The sequence below is a fragment of the Channa argus genome, chromosome 1, assembly GCF_033026475.1.
Source record: "Channa argus isolate prfri chromosome 1, Channa argus male v1.0, whole genome shotgun sequence".
In the NCBI taxonomy this organism is placed as follows: domain Eukaryota; kingdom Metazoa; phylum Chordata; class Actinopteri; order Anabantiformes; family Channidae; genus Channa; species Channa argus.
Window position 1 is genome coordinate 36,105,131 of NC_090197.1, and position 16,749 is coordinate 36,121,879.

General features: G+C 38.9%; 1 protein-coding gene across 4 annotated transcripts in view; it reads right to left on the reverse strand.

Moving 5' to 3' along the window:
* Window positions 1-16,749, reverse strand: part of ccser2a (coiled-coil serine-rich protein 2a) — a 48,017-nt gene that overhangs the window by 14,006 nt on the left and 17,262 nt on the right. For all 4 annotated transcript variants that reach the window (XM_067516514.1, XM_067516532.1, XM_067516522.1 and 1 more), the window contains exons 4-9: window positions 10,477-10,570; window positions 7,460-7,568; window positions 7,177-7,357; window positions 5,012-5,077; window positions 4,682-4,804; window positions 2,053-2,199 (exon numbers count right to left, since the gene is read on the reverse strand). In XM_067516514.1, coding sequence (XP_067372615.1) covers window positions 2,053-2,199; window positions 4,682-4,804; window positions 5,012-5,077; window positions 7,177-7,357; window positions 7,460-7,568; window positions 10,477-10,570 — 720 coding nt within the window. The remainder of the gene's footprint in view (window positions 1-2,052; window positions 2,200-4,681; window positions 4,805-5,011; window positions 5,078-7,176; window positions 7,358-7,459; window positions 7,569-10,476; window positions 10,571-16,749) is intronic.

Genomic DNA, 16,749 nt, shown 5'->3' on the forward strand with positions numbered 1-16,749 from the left:
AACAACAAAAAAGTTATAGTCCACAAATACCCATATCAGAAGGTCAAAGGCCATGAGCTTCTTCTCTCGGTTTTTTCTTACACTCTTAATCTGAGCTCAAAATACGGTAAGATTTCTCTAAACTCCATGTTTAAGTTGTTTGTGGGACTCAGCCAAAGACTCAACTCTAGACCTCCCAGCACCAGGGTGCACTGATAAGGAAACCAGTTATCAGCTTTAAAGCTATAAAAAGATTATAGCTACTGGCCTTCGACATCCAAATTATTCCTGGCTGATCCTTTCAGCTCAGCACTCAAAAACACTATCAGAGGGGAAGAGCTTTCCCAGTGCTATGATACAGTGGCACTTTAAATGTCAGAGGAAGGGTAAATCAAGAGAAAAGGGCATTTCAGAGACTAAATGGGGTGGGGGGGGGAATAATAAAGATGACACCATATTATGAATTTGTGTGTGTGTGTGTGTGTGTGTGGGTGTGGGTGTGGGTGTGGGTGTGGGAGAAGCACTGAAAAGTGAAAAAGACAGACTCAATGTATATATGTATGCGTGGGGGGAGCAGCAAATGATATTTTTGTAGGAAATGGCAAGGGTTAGAAAAACAATGTAGACGAAGAACAAAACGCAATGAAAGATCTTGTAAAAAACACACAAGCGAGGCATTGTATGAGGAGCACTGAACTGAAGTTTATCAGTCTGCTACCAAGAGCTTTGAAACAAATCTAGAAACAAAGGCAAAGAAAGAAACATCCTTTCTCGGTGTTATTTGTTTACTGTGTGCTCTCTTTTCTTGTTACCTTGTCAAGAAACACAAAGCAAAAACCCGCAGCTAACCTTTTAGAGCAATTGCATGCTCTGAAAAGCAAAATGTCACTAACATAATGTGTTTGTACCCACATTGCTGCAAAACACGGTGCGGGAAATAGTCTCCACCCCGGTGACGACACAGTAATGTAAATTAAAGAAACAGAAAACAGGAGGATGGTAGAAAAGGGAATGGACAGGTGTTATTATACACTAGGCACTTCAGGTTCATAGATCTGTTTCCACCATGGAGATGATTCCCACCGAGTACATCTAGCCCTGCTTTGATGGTTGTCATAGCAACTGTTAAACCATATGCTCCTGTGGTAAGCGGGAACCTACTGAGTCGGCCTGTTTTGTCCTTTATGTTTCTCTCCTCTGTTGACTACGTGCACGACATTAAGATGACTTCTGACTGATACGCCCTCCACTGTCAACCACCCCATTAGCTGGACTGCACGTCCGATGTTTATCATTACAGCCACATTAATAAAACTGTAAATCTCTTTGGTATCATTTTTTAATTCTTTTCCTTTCTTTATATCCTTATGCTGCTCAGCTAAAGCCTTTTGTGTGTGTATGTGTGTCACTCCTGCAGCTGAGAGCAGGTCAATTAGGGGAGTGTTTACTAGGCACCCTGCCTGTGGCACTCCAGCTATTGAATCAATATTTGGCTGCCACACAGCATACTATTGAGGCATGATATTGAACACACTGTACACCTATCCATCCCTCCTCCACTTCGCTCTCTCTTTCTCTCCGTCTCTATGTTTGCTTGCTTCCTCACATAAATCTTTTTTCCCCACTCACACTCCCGCAGATCTTGTCTTTCTCCATCACTTTAACATTAACATCAGCATCACAGCTTCCTGTTCAGTGTAAGACCTGGGTTTTGAGAAAGTGAGGCAGAGTGACAACTCCACTGACAACCTAATAAACTGTATTCCATAGAGAAGACATGGTGTAGTCGTCTAACAATTCAGATGTGGCTGACCAGAAAGAGGCAGCAGATAAATGGGTAATTGGTAGACTGAATTAAGTGGAGTTACTCAGCGACATATTGCACACGTGCTCTAGTGTGTCCCAAAGGTCCGTTGTGCACCACTGCATAAGATGCTGGTATAAAAATATAGTGATATTTGTTAAAAATATGAAACACACACAAACATACACACAACTTCAAGAAATCCTGCAAAACAAAAGGTTTCCAGAGTGCACTTGTCAGGAGAGCGTTTGTGTCATGTTTGGACTCACAGCATGGCTGGCTGGTCTCCAGTACGTCTGGGTGGCCTTGTCATAGTGATGCTGCATCCGTTTGTCCATCCGCCTGTCGCTCTGCTGCTGGAAAGAGGGAGCCCTCTGCTGGTGGCACTGACACCTGACTTGACACCCTTGAGCAGACTGACGCCAAAAAAACCCCCCCAAAAAAACGGAAAAGCGAATGTTGTATGATTTGTTTCATTTTAAAACTGTGGATGTTCCATGTCTGCTGTCATGCTAGTTAAAAGTATAACAGTAACTTTGTACAGCATTCAAATCAAATCAAACTGGGAAAGGAAAGGAAAACTAAAAAGGCAAAAAGCATGCCCAAATACATCCTTCCTGCGGACCAGTTAGAAACATCACAACTGACGTCAATGTGAGAACAATTCATGAAAAAATACACTATTGTAGTCTATTGAAAAAAATAAATAAAAAATATTAGAAATTGAACAAGTAGCATTTTAAAAGCTGAACAAACAAAATAATTAAAACAATTGAAAAACAATTCAAAATAATACTGTTTCTCTACTTCTTTTGCTATGAGTCCAGTTTGAAAGAAAACAAGGAGTAAGCGGATTATCAAAGGAGTTTAAAATTAGAAGTGACAGGCGTGATGGGCAAATGAAGGAAAATTAGGGCCAGGTCGTAAATGGTAGAAATTATATTTAAATCTTAATTCCACAAATCTTACAGTAAAAAGTCTCTGACTTCAATTAAATTCTCACTCAGTACTACCTTTTCCTAACAAAACCCTTTGACTGACTACCCGATTAGAGAAATCTATGTGATTAGATTTTTTTTTAGAAATCATTTCAAATTGAAACTGAACATCACAACAAATAGTGATGTGCATTAGATCATTTTATAAGCTTTCACTTGTGAGACTTTCTTACTACATCTAACATCTTCTATTTTATATGTGAACACATAGAGAAATGTGTGCTGGGCTGCAAAGACTATAGCAGAATATGACAGAAATTGCAAGTTTTTGCCAGCCTTGATGAAAACTTCAATGCGGCTCAAACAAGAGCGGCGTATAATCATGAGCAGTCTGCCGCCACAGTGGTGGAAGCAGCATCCAAAAACTGCAGTCTGTCACGTAGGGCTGAGAAATCAGAAATCTTTTATTGCTCAGCTTTTCTCCATACCGTTATTACTATATTTTCTGAGTCCCAGTTCACGTACACACAGACAGTACACTGCCAAATGCAGCTACTAGTTTCGCATAACTCTTTTAGGTTCAATTCATTAAAATCTCTCAACACTTAACCTTTGTTTGCCTCGCTCTTTAATATTTTCTGTCTAATTTCAAGGACAAACTGCAGATCCAGCAAGACACCACATGAACCAGACAATCTGCAACTTTCACAGATTCTACTGTTGTTGTACAGCATTTATTTTCTCAAAATCTAAAATTCAGACTTCCTCAGCACATTGAACTGACCTCAGCCTTATGTGTTTGTTTTTATGCTTGTACAAAAGTTACACAAGGAACACAACCTGCAGAATTCCTTATAACGTCAGGGGTCCATGTAAACGTTTCTCTCTTCTGTTCGTTCTGCTTCCCCAAGCATCTTCACTCTTTCAGACTCTACACTATTATTCAGACACAGATCTGAAAATGCATCCTTGCTCGTTCCTACTCGATCTGCTTGTTGAAGGTGAGGGTGCAACAATGTTGTGTTAGACCAACGAGCCTGCAGTGGGTGGGTGCTAGTTCTAATTGGAGGAATAGCATGTGGCAGGGAGACTAGCAGACAGGGCTTGCTTTGACATTTAATTTTTTTTTTTCCAATACAGAAGGGATCTGAATAATGTCAGTCGGGCATATAGTTGTTTGGCTAACAAGGGAGCCTGGTCAAGACACTAACGAATGTTCGAATGAAGACGGAGTCAGCTAAAAGCTAACAGAACGTAGGTTATTGGAAGGCAGATGTAACCGTGCAAGCACACACTGGAGTGTATGGAGGATCCCAAAAACAGGCGCGAGCAGAAACGATGACTGGTATCAAAGTATGTTGTCACTGACCACTATAAAACTGAAAGCCAAAGCGTAAATCTGCATCACATGCCTTTCACGCCGTTTGTTTATAACAATCCATCTTTCTTCAATATGCCACAAAGCACAGGGTGATTACGTTTATAGAAAATAATGTCTCCTGTCCCTGTTCATTGGTGTGAAACAAAGATAAAGCAGGAGTTGTACCCAGACATGCTTGACTATCTCAGATCTGTGAGGAAAGATCCTCCTCTGATGCTCTTTGTGATGTTTCTCCCTTTGTTTCTTTTGTGGAGTTTTCTTTCTTCTCTAAATAGACGGTGCATAGACTTAAAGCCATTTGAGGTGAACCAGGGATTTGTACAGCCTGTGAGCAATGATCTTGTCAGTTTCTAATTTCACTAATGCCTTGTTTATATAATTCTGCACTTAGCAGGTTTAAAGCTTTAAAGAAAATAACATAAATATCGGCATTAGAAATAAGGCAGCTACCCACTCAGGGCAGCTACACTGGAGAATAATTTCTACCTGGAATTATGTGGTTACACAGTATATTTGCTGTATAGTATGAAGCTGCCTTTTAAGGTTTCTCACTTAGCAGTGCAGTTCACACCAACTCACCATTTGTTCCCGCTGATGCTGTTGTTGTAGCTGCTGACACTGTAATGTGAGCTGAGCAATGGTCTTGTCTCGACTCCTCAGCTCCTCTCTGAGCAACTGCACTTCCTTAATCAGCTCCTCCAACTGAAATTGCAAATACATGTATTTGTTGCTCACACACACACACACACACACACACACACAGCTATACTGTATTTTGTACATATTGATCAGCCTCAAACCACTTGGTCGTTTTAATGTGGTCACATGGGTAAGCACAGGGAAAATGCTGACCCCTGTCGACCACAATATTAGAACCACCAGCCGTAAAATTAAGGTAAAGTTTTTCACCTGTGATGCAGTAGTATCATCTTCAACCTCCTCAGGAACATCTGTTGGAGAGTCTGTATCCTCAAGCTGCAAACAAACAAAATTTATAGAACACACAGACACAGTACACAGTCAGCTGGATCAACGACAACTACCTTAGGCATGCCTCAAGAGCAATATTTCACTACTGTGGAATAATTGTACTCTTTAACACATATACTCAGCTAACCCTGAAGTGTCAGCCACCAATGTTTGATACTTTAGGCAGAGTTGTTGAGTATGGTTGTTTTTTTGTTTTGTTTTTTACATTCAATACATTAATTTCATTGAGTACAAAAATGTCCTTATTTTAGAGACTGCTTGATTTAAAGTGCAACAAGTATATAATTTTTTTTCCCCCAAGGCAGGATATCGTCTCGGTTACACACTCCAATTATGGTCCTTGATTATTTTTCCAATTAATAATTCATTAAGGCTTTAGTGAGTGAAATATCAAGAATAATGAAAATTCCAATCACAGGTTATTAGAGCTTAAAATGATTTTCAAAATTATTTATTTATCTGCAGTACTCAATTTACAATATCATGACATAGAAATGAAAACAAATTTAATCTTGAGTGTTTAATACAATTCACTAAATGTAATTTTCAGAAAAAATAATACAATTGTTGTTGATAAATAGCTTGTCAATTAACCAATTTATATAAAAATTCAATGCAAACTACATTCCACTCGCTCCTTATTCAGGTCAGGTAGGCTACAATCAAACCAAGTATAGATAAAGAGAGTTGTGCTGGATATCTGGCTGTCAGCACAATAAAGCAAAGATCAATTAGGATTCAGCTAGGCTAGAGGCTCAATTGACTATTTCTGCCTTGAGCTCAAATAAAAAAAAAAAATAATAATAAAAAAAAAAAAAAACACACAACCAAGAACAAAATTTCGAATGGACCACAAGAAATATTTTACATCTTGAAGCAATACAGCCAAAGTGTTTGCCTAATTGGAATAAGCACAACCAACGCTTCTAAAGGAGATATTTGATTTAAAAGGTGCTGAAAAAATTTAGTGGGATCTTGCAGTGAGATTACTAATTGCAACCATCTAAAACCCCTCCTCACTTCTCAAACGTGTCTCCCAAGGTCATGTCATCTACGAAAATCAGTGACAAGACATTACACCTTCTATCGCTACTTCAAAATTCGAGTCACTTGGCATATGTACAATAACCTGCCTTGGATATTAACAAATGTTTTTGCATAAACACACAAGATAAGAAAATTACCTGGCCAGGTAAGACAGCCCAGTTTGACTCATTTATAGCAGGTCTGGTTTTAAAATTGACAGATACCAGGCTCTGTATAACATGAAGCGCTTGGTAGCTGTGGCTCTTGTGAGCAAATGTCCTAAGAGTCATAAACAACAAGACATAATAAAACTAATTACAAGCCTCATTCATGGTGGATTTGTCACATTACCACCATTTCTTCTGATTACCTCATTACTGGTCATTCAACTTAACATCTGGTTTGCCTAAATCATTCCTATTCAAACCTAGGTTTACTTTGTGTTTGCTTTTTAACATTGACACTAATTGAAACGTGACCTGTACGTTTCAAATTTTTACGATAAAATATTTTCGGACATAAAGCAGCACCAATTAAAGCTGCATGTTTCAGTGTGAAACACAGGATATCCTGTAGGCTACTGTAAAAACATGGCGGCACAGCATGGCGGCCTCTGTGCAGGGGTGACTGGTGCTATACGGAATCATAAAAGGTTTCTAAGCTAAATTCTTACTTTCATGTGATTTCACACTAATGAAAACAAAACAATGAATTCTATATGCTATGTCACCTAAAGAACCCTTCAAATCACACTGCACCTTTAAAGGCAAACATCTGTTTTTATGCTGTAGTTGGTAGACAAAGCATCTATGATCAATTTGTTATTTTAAAGTATGGAGTTCTTTTACTCCTTTGTAGGTCTACAATTGCTTTATTTTGTAACTGATAAACTGTATTTTTTTTTCTTCTCCTCCCATGTCACCTCTGCAAACGGGTGTCTACCTCTGACAGAGAGTCTCTGTTCAGTGTCTGTCACTGTCAAACGAACAGATATTCACAGTATATTCAAACATATGAGCACGAATGCAGGCACGCAGCACTGTTTAAATGGGCCAAACCTTCAGTAATGTTTTCAGCTTCAGCAGCTGCTTCTTGAGTGAGCTGCAGTCCTGAGTCATGTGGTCGAGTGTGAGTTCATCCAGCATCACTGTGTAGCCATGCTGTCTGCCTTCGGAGGCGTTAGGCCGGGAGGAAATCCTTGGAGCTTTAACACCGTCATAGTGCTGAAAGGCATGAGCCCTGAGACAGAGACAAACAGCCACAGAGAAAAACCGTGATGATGGCTCTGTTTTTACCTTTTTTCTTCTGACATGTTTTAATCTTTTGAACCTAAGAAACAACCTGCTATCAATGAATGAGCGGTCTGGTCCACTCCAGCGTTGATGTTTACGGCGGTGCCCCTGCCGGCCGGCCCTCTCTGAGCGATCAGTGTGGGACATCCTGTCAGAGTCTATGCAAGGAAAAGAAAGCGCAGTGAACCAAAGAAATTTATTCTGAAACAGAGAAGCAGCAAGTGAGCGAAAAAAGGCTACGCTATTCACTGTGCTATCTGATGAGAAATTTATGAAGCCAGTGTTTGTGATAAACTACACTGTAGATGCGAGTACATGTCAGTGGCTGAAGATGAGCCGCGTTATGCAGAGGTTGTTTTTCTCTACTTTTCTTTACCTCTTTTGTGACTTGCACACTCTCACAATACATGAATATGAGGTGATTTTTCATTGTGGTAATGAATACTGCAGTGCATATTGCAAATACTCTATTGTAGTGCAGCTACATATAAATCATAATCTGATCCATCTCAATTTCTTTTGGCTGTCTGCACCAAACACACACACCGGGAAGGGCCATTTCATTTTCAAACACGTAAAAAGACGTAGTATTTGGCGGCACTCAACAGCATATAGAGGTGAAATGAACCATGGTTGCAACAAAATTGACAACTACAGAGCATGACCTCCAGGAAATCAAACAGACTCTTGACTTTTTTTTTTTATACACAACTGAGAGAAAGGGACAAAGAGCGATGAAGAAAAAGAGAGCTAACGAGAGAAAGCTAGATTAAAAAAGCCAATCCAAGGAATTTAGCAGCAGTGGTTAAAATACTTTACCCTCTGTGTCAGCACAAAGCAAAGGAGCAGACGGCCTGTTTCATACTAAACTGTTACATTCCAGGGAACTCGAGCTCTCTCAAAAAGTCCTTTTCAGCTCAGAAAAAGTCCTCTGTAAAGTAATAAAGTGCAAATATATTCCAAATGAAAAAGTAAAATCCTTATAGACAGAGAAACTCAGATGGAGAGCCTTGAGAAGTGACTCCTCGTCCAGTCAGCTGGTGAGCAGTTAAAGGGACAGAAAGAGAAAGTCAACCCAGCTCCCATCCTGTCTGGTTCTGTCTTTGTTGACAGCCTTGTTTTTCTGGGAACTCCCTAGGAACCTAAACTGGGGGAGAGAGGACCGTGGTGGTGGTGAGCGAGCAGCTGAGGTCCAAGCTAGTAGGTCACCGGCTGAGGTAGTCAAGGGAGAAAGTCTGGGGCCTCTTTCCTGTCAAGGGACTTGACAGCTGGATAAAAATACTTATACTTGAGGACACTTCTACCAAACTCTTATTTCCCTTCTCCCCTCCCAGTTCCTTCTTCCTGCTTTGTGGCAGAGTCGGGGTGTCTTCAGGATGAAGGAAACACCCTTCCCTATCCCACGTCTCAAGGCCTGCCCCTGGGTTGGTTCTTAGTGGACTCTTTAGCCTGTCTCGCTTTCACACTGCCTCACATGATAGCAGCTCTAGCCATGACATACAGAGCTATAAATACGGCCACTTCCCAAAAAGGAGTAGGAAGAGATGACACTCCAATTCACATTCCTTTGGAGGGGAACATTCCTCTCCCCCTTTTCTCTCTTTGTCCTACACTGAAAAACAAAGCAATCATTGTTTACCCACTAGGAGTGATGAAATCATGGGGGGAGAATCTGCCTTAGTAAAATGTGCAATAATTTTACCCCCGTGAAGGTGATAACATTCATGTTTTGCTAAAGTTGTTTTAGAGAAGTAAATATTCAAACTTTATTATCACTTTGGGGGCTGTAGATTACATCAATGAGAGCAGGCCAAATATTAGTAAAATTTCTCAGTGTATGCACCACGATCCACAGCTCTAAAACAACCATAATGCTCAATCAACATATCATAAAAGAAAAAAAAGAAAAAAAAAAAAAGAAAAAAAAAAGCTGAACAAAATTACTGCAGTGCTTTTGTGTTTATTTCAGCAAGGTGTATAGGTGTGTATATAGGTGCCCGTGCAATATATGGTTGTAGGGGCACATGGATGGTCCACATCTAGCACTTCTTTCTATATTCCATTTTATGGGACTAAAAAGAGCCTTGTTTGTACAAACCAAGCCTGTCATTGCACATTCAACTAGTGCAAAAAACACACCATCCATGAATGGTACTTTGCTTTCAGGTCTGACAAGAGAAAACATGTCCTAGAATTCATTATTTTTATTTTCAGTTTGGCGAAGCCATAATAACACTCTGTCAACACAAATATCACGATTCTATTGTGTTAACATGACCTGATTACCTTTAACACCTACAAAAGGAGCTATTTTACCCAATTTTAATGATATTGGTACGCGATTATATTACAAAGTCAACATGCATGAAAAAGAAAACTCCTAAGATAGGAGTTACTATGTCAAGATGGGAGAGTGGGTTATGTAATGTGTAAACAGTAAGCTATTAAAATAATTATTCAGACACCATACTGGTGTTGTCAAGACAATCAAATGTAAACTCTGCTCCTATTAGGCCTGTACATGCAGCGTGGTTGTGCTGGCACCATATGCAAGTGTGTATGTGTGCATCTGTTCATATAAACAAACTAGACAGCTGGCTGAATACTTCTGCAGGTCAGATGCTTAGCTGTCATTCAAAGCCAGCTGTGTGGCAGTAGTGCAGTTTTAATTTAATAACTCTTCTTCAACCAAATGTTAAAAGAGCAACAGCACATAATAGACAATGAGAAGTCCAAAGATTGTAATGGATGTTGCAGAGGCAAATCTGCAACCCAAGGCAATGCAGGATTGAATTTATTCAAGTCATTATACGCCATAGAAGGATACTGCTGGAAATAGAAAGCTCAGACCTTGGTGATGCATTAATTTACAATTATGATCAGAACATTTTTTGCTAGAGGTATCTGCTTATAAGAAAATAATGGACAACCTCCAGCCAATGAAACATTTGTCAGGGCTGTAGAATAATCTTAAAAATGTAAATCCTTTGCAAGATAACTGCAATTACAGAAAATATTTTGTCTAAACACTGTGTGCGTGTGCGTGTGATGTGTGCGCACGCTGACCATGCAAGCCATCCTCGGTTAGGTCCACATCCAGCATGAGGTCGTCATCATCCAACTCTCCACTTCCCGAGGGGTCGAGGTTGTTCAGAATGTCCTGGGAAACCACAGGTAACACTCAATTCATTGTAAGGCATTACATAATACTACATGCACATTTTGGACACATTATCAGTGCATTAGAGTCATTATCCGATTTTGCCTCTGGTCAAAAATCTTTTTTGCTGTACAAGACCAACTACAGGGAGACAGAACTCTAGCCATCCTTGGACAGACACAAGTAACTCTGCATGAATTCCGAACAAAACATTTTTGTTTTACACATCATTCTGATTTATTTTTTTAAAATATGTTCATAGCATCTCCAATTAGCCAAACATGGATTTTCACATAGCCCTGCTAAATGTTGTTTTAACATAAAACAGGATACTTCCGTCCTTGGTCTGTCATTACCAATGTCTTCCAAAAGCACCAAAATTGCTTCTTGCCACTTTGCACCAGCATATATTAGAAGTTAGCACACAAATAATTCATTTATAGTGTCATATAAATCACATTATTTAAAGTATTTTTTTTAATGGTAGAGTTTCAGTTTCTTCATAAATGTATATCCACACAACAGCAAGGAGACCTCTACACTGTAATGTAATCCAATTATTCAGTAAGTACTACCTGTGAGACACATTTTAGCAGGTATACTTTTTTTTTTAACATTAAGGAGAATAGAGTGACAAAATCACAATTAGGTTGGTGCACATACCGTAATATTCAATCATATATTTTATTTTGGTTTCATTCCTTATTTTCATCATTCTCAGCAACAATTTAAGAAGCATTATCGACACCTTCTTCTATGATCCTGTTTCATATAATTATTTCACTCTAACAGCACAACTGGAGGAAGATGCTCTTATTCCATACAACCGAACAGGCTTCTGGAAAAATATCACTCAATTATGAATGATAATACAGAATGCTTTGAAAACCCAACAAAAACACTTTTCATAAGTGCCTCAGAATATGCAGCTAGTCTGACTGCTGCGCTGCTGTCTTACGAATAATTCAAAGCATACCCAACAGCAAAGGAATGAATCAATAGTTCAAAGCTTTATTTTTCAAGGCAATTTTGTGCTTCACGAAACTAAATTGATAGGGCTTTGACTAGAAGACACAAGCATAGCATTACTCATTATTGAAAATCTCATGTGTTGCACGAGAACTGACTGGTATTCTGCGTTTCAGACTTAATGAAGAAAGAAATAAACAAATCATACTTCTGCAGTCTTCCAAATACCATCAATGAAGATGAAGATGTGGGGGAAATCTTTGTTGTTTGAAAAGTCCGTGAACAAATCCACCTGTCTCATCTGATCGCTCTCACCTCCTCTTTTGTCTGATGTCTCTCTCCTTTTCATCCTCCACCCTGTTGCTCCTGTCTCTAACACCTTATACTGTACCTCCCACCCTTGGAATGTAAAGATTTTAATACCATATACAAGCAATAAGGTGTGTGTGTGTATGTGCTCTCTCTATACAGTGCACCAGCCACACAACAGAAGCAGCAAAACTGTAGCAGCTCCAGGTCCTCCATCTGTGTGTACACAGTTTGTTCAGACCCGAACAGCTCAGTGCAAAATTACACTCTTGTGCAAGTGAAAAAAAAAAAACTATACAAGAGGCTTCTAAAGGACTCACAGGGTCAAACAACTAATGTGAAGCAGGGGCAGTTATGCGGCTGCTGTTGAGAAAATTAAATCTCATCCTTCCCATCAGAAGGACGGCATGTCAGACACTGTTTTAATGCCACAGCATCTTATGTATATCGTTGTGCTAAGTTTGAAATCAAGACATTTAAGTGTAGTGTGAAGATTCATATTGGTTTCCAATACACACATATTGTATAGATGTTTTATAAACAGCTATTTCAGGACCACCTGCAACCTCTCCCCCCATTTTCAATGTACACATAAGGAGCACAGAATGTGGTTCAGTGTTTTATTTAAAGAAAATGATCAGGCAGGGACTGAAACACCAGCCCCCTCCACCACTTTAACTACACCCCCATATCATTGCAGCACTCCATTGTACCCTGTAGCATATGAATTCTATAAAGTTAGCACTGAACCACTTAATGTTATTTTAGTGCCGTTTCTTTATTTCGGCGCTATTCACAACTTGCTCTCTTTTTCACTCTCTTTGCTGTAATTTTAGAGGCAAAATGACATTTCACACTGATTTGGAGCCAACATGTTGGAGACCTAAAAAATATACATAATCTCTCAGCAGAGGAGTGAGTAACTGAGTTTGTGTACACGCGTGCGTGTGTGTGCAAGAGCAGCAAAACAAATGACATGTTTGTCCACTATGGTCCACAAGTCTTCACACAGTCTGAAGTAGTCATTTATGAGAGGAAAACCATACTCTGGAAAGGAAATGGGTTTGGGTTAATTACTGAAATTACAGTAAAGTGTTTTAGTTTTACAAGACTAACTAAAGTACAGTGTGTGTGCATGTGCGAGTATGCATCCTGATCCCTCTCCTGGATGGTGAAAAACACACAACTGCTGCATCAGCATCAGCATCATCATCATCATCATCATCATCATCATCATTATTGTTATTATTACGAGCACTGGTCATATTCATTCTATCATGAAAAATATATTTTGTTAAACATTCAATCCGAACGAAGGCACGAATTTTGGACTCTCAATTTAGATTGTGAGATCAACAGTTATTATATTGCATTGAAACAGCAGCTGTGAGGCAATTACATTGTAGGAATAATGATTCTACTTGTAGCAATATAGGAATATGACAGACAACTCGCACATTTTTTATGTATCTTAGACACCCAGAGCTGCTCAATCAATCCCAAGCCTGCGGCATTGGCATTATTCAGAATGTGAATGAAAGGTCTTCATACATAGTCAGTTTCTTGGAAAATTCTCTGCTCCCACTGAAACATCAGCTGAATCTTTAAACAAACATAGCCGATCAAAACACTGATTAAAACTTTCAAAATCACTGGGAAAGTTTTGAGGCTGAACTAGTCTCACTTCGACAATTTACCCTAAAATGTCCCGAGTGTCTGCATGACAGACTTGCAAAGCAGAATAAAAGCTCACTACAGAGACCCTAATTCTACCCATCGTTTCCTTCTAAAGCATCTTTTTTTGGGCTGTCTGGCAGACATTGTGTTTTCATGACTTGAATGTAAATTAGCACCGTGGCATGCAATCAGGCAAAAGGCTAAGTATGCAGCTCATTTTCAGTTCAATCAAGCAATCCCGCAAAACCACAAAGTTCAGCTTTAGATAAGAGTGTAAAATCAATAAGTGCCAGGAAAAAGTTGTCTTCTCGTCTCACATGAAGTAACTTGCTCTTTTCAACCCAGTACATTTCTATTAGTTTCAAATGAAATCTCAGCTGAGCTCTTCTGTCAGAGAGGGGGCTAAAAAACCAACATAAAACATGTTGTTTTCCAGGATCTCCAGGTTTTTAAATTTATAATAACTAATGCACTGTTTTCACACAGAAATGGGCTGGGTGCAGGCTTAGTGTAGTCAGCTACAGTTACCGTGTGTGTGTGTGTGTGTGTGTGTGTGTGTGTGTGTGTGTGTGTGTGTGTGTGTGTGTGTGTGTGTGTGTCAGAGAGAGACAGAGAGACATAGAGAGAGAGTATAGTCTATAGAATGTGTCTCTTGTGTGACATTACCACTTCTACTTAACAGAATAATTCTTTACACTCTGTATCTTGGGACTCACTTGTGGTCTTGATCGAGGATATGTCCTTATATCCCAGTCATTTCCACAGGTCACTGTAATCCATTTACCAGACTCATTTGCAGCTTTCAAACTAAGGCTGTTTTTCAACAAAAAGTCCATTTTCAGTGTCTGTCTGAATATCCTACATTTCACATGTCTTACAATGGTTATAATCTTAATGTAGTACACCCACTGTAAAAGCCTCTGTCTTATTGGCTTTAACAGGGATATTTGGTGCTGTGTGGGAGCTGCTCTGAGTAATGGCTCATTGGTGGGAGCACAAACATCTGGTACAAGGTTCATAAAAATCAAAGTAATTAATTTTTATATTGATTGATCTTTCTGGCATCCTGTCAGTATAAAGTGGGGGCCTCAAGGGAAGACAGGCTATAGATAAAAATAGAATATCATCTATTATTCATCCATTATCTAAACCACTTATCCTATTAAAGGTCATGGGGGTGCTGCAGTTAATCCGAGATGTCATTGGGTGAAAGGTGGGGTTCACCATGGACCGATCCATCTTAGGACTGACACATAGATTCACTGTGCTGCTCTAACTTTATAAACTGAAAAATGTCAAATGAAAAAAGGTGGTAACTAGCAAGGTCTCAAGACTAAATATAGAGCAAAAACTTCAACTCATGCAAATCATTTAAGCTTCCACTTATAAGTGCCCACAGGAGGACTTCTACATCAATAAATACTAGTTATCTACTTGGTACATGCATGTTATAATCTTCATGCTGAGGTGAACGATAGTCCCAACAACACACTTTGACCTTTACATTTACGTACAGTAAACTTGCACTGCTGCTGCATTCACCTCGGGACTACAGGAAAGTTGTTGCTGCTGGTACTAATATTTTAGATAATGTTATTGTTATGCTAAACTTTTAATTTGACAAGGAAAAAGAGTGTTGCTAGAAAGACAATACCAAGATCTGTTCCATAAACAATTAGTTTCTACTGGGATATGCTATGCACAGGCAAACATTTAAAAAAAATAAAATAAAAAAATTTAAGGCAGTACAGAGGAGGCACACAGACTGAAATTGTTTAATGAGCATTGACAGCTGCAGAAAAGAGCAGCTGTAAAAATAAAGTTTGAGAACCCCTCAAATCAACATTATGTTTTTGCAGGGTTTTCTTCCCCCCCATTTTTTTGGTGCTCGAGATGTAGATATTGTTAGCAGAAGAACAACAATTTTCTCTACTGTGCCATAGTCTATATAGTATTGCTGTATACAAGCAGATGATGTACTGATATAATGGAAAATAACCTTAGTCATTAAAAAAAAAAAACTGACCAACAGAGTTGCACACATAATTTTTGTTTGAAAAGAGTTTGTTTCTTAACTTGCTTTAAGGTTTAATTTGCATCTGTCAATTTAACCTAAAAAAGGTTTTTTAACTCATAACGCAGGATAAAAAAAAAAAAAAAAGTTTTAGTCATATTAGTCATATTTTTTTTTTTTTTTTAAATTGAGGGCAAAGATCTGCCGTAAAACAGTGGGCAGATGCATAGGACGGTATGTATAATGTCCAATCATACCACTGCCAGTGAAATCAATAGACTAATATGTATTCAAATGAATCTTGAGTGTATCTCTTTCAGGATAGGCTCAATAACCAGGCAATTTTAGACTTAATATTTGAGGGCAAGTTGAGAGAAACTGGTTATAAAAGGAAACAGGGAAATGATTGCCAGTAAAATCACAATTCACGATTGCGGTCGGAAGCTACAGCAGCTCATAATGACAGACATATAGCTTGTAATTTCAGGAATGACTCAGAACCCTCTCGTAACAAGCAAAACTTGTATTATGTGTGTGTGAGATAATCTCTGTAGAAAGCACTGAACTCACCAAAAGAGGTACAAACAAAACTACTATTTACCTTAAAACGGCTGCTGCTGTCAATTTAAAAATAAGACAAACAAAGACAGGTTGAGCTATAAGCCTCATTAATGCAACAATGTGGTCGGTTCACTGGCTGCGTGTTCCGTAAAAAGCTGAGCACACTGCAGACAAAAGCCTTTAGCACCTCACTCATTTCAACACTAATGAATTGACCCGTCTCAACCTGGGCCCACAAAGGCCTAATATTAGAGGCTAAATAAATAAATCAGGGATAAAAGGCAGCAGTAAATCTGCAGTTTGAGAAACCAAAAGGAAGAAACCAAAGGATTACAGAACCAACAGGAGATTGGCTGGCAAACCGAAAGAATTGTTCATGTAAAAACACTGAAAAACACAGCGAAAATAAGGAAAATGGTGAAATATGAAAACAAACAAACAAACCAAACAAAAAAAACCAAAAACAAGAGAGCTACTGAAGAGAAGAATGGCTTAGATGACTTAGAGGTGCAGGTAAACAATCATGCTGTGAGGAGGAGTTTGGCTGAAATTTAAAGGGAAATATGTTCCTTTAAATAAGATAAACTTGAATGGCACATTGTTAATGACATCATCAAGGCTTCAGTTCTTAGAGAACAGCTCCCAGACA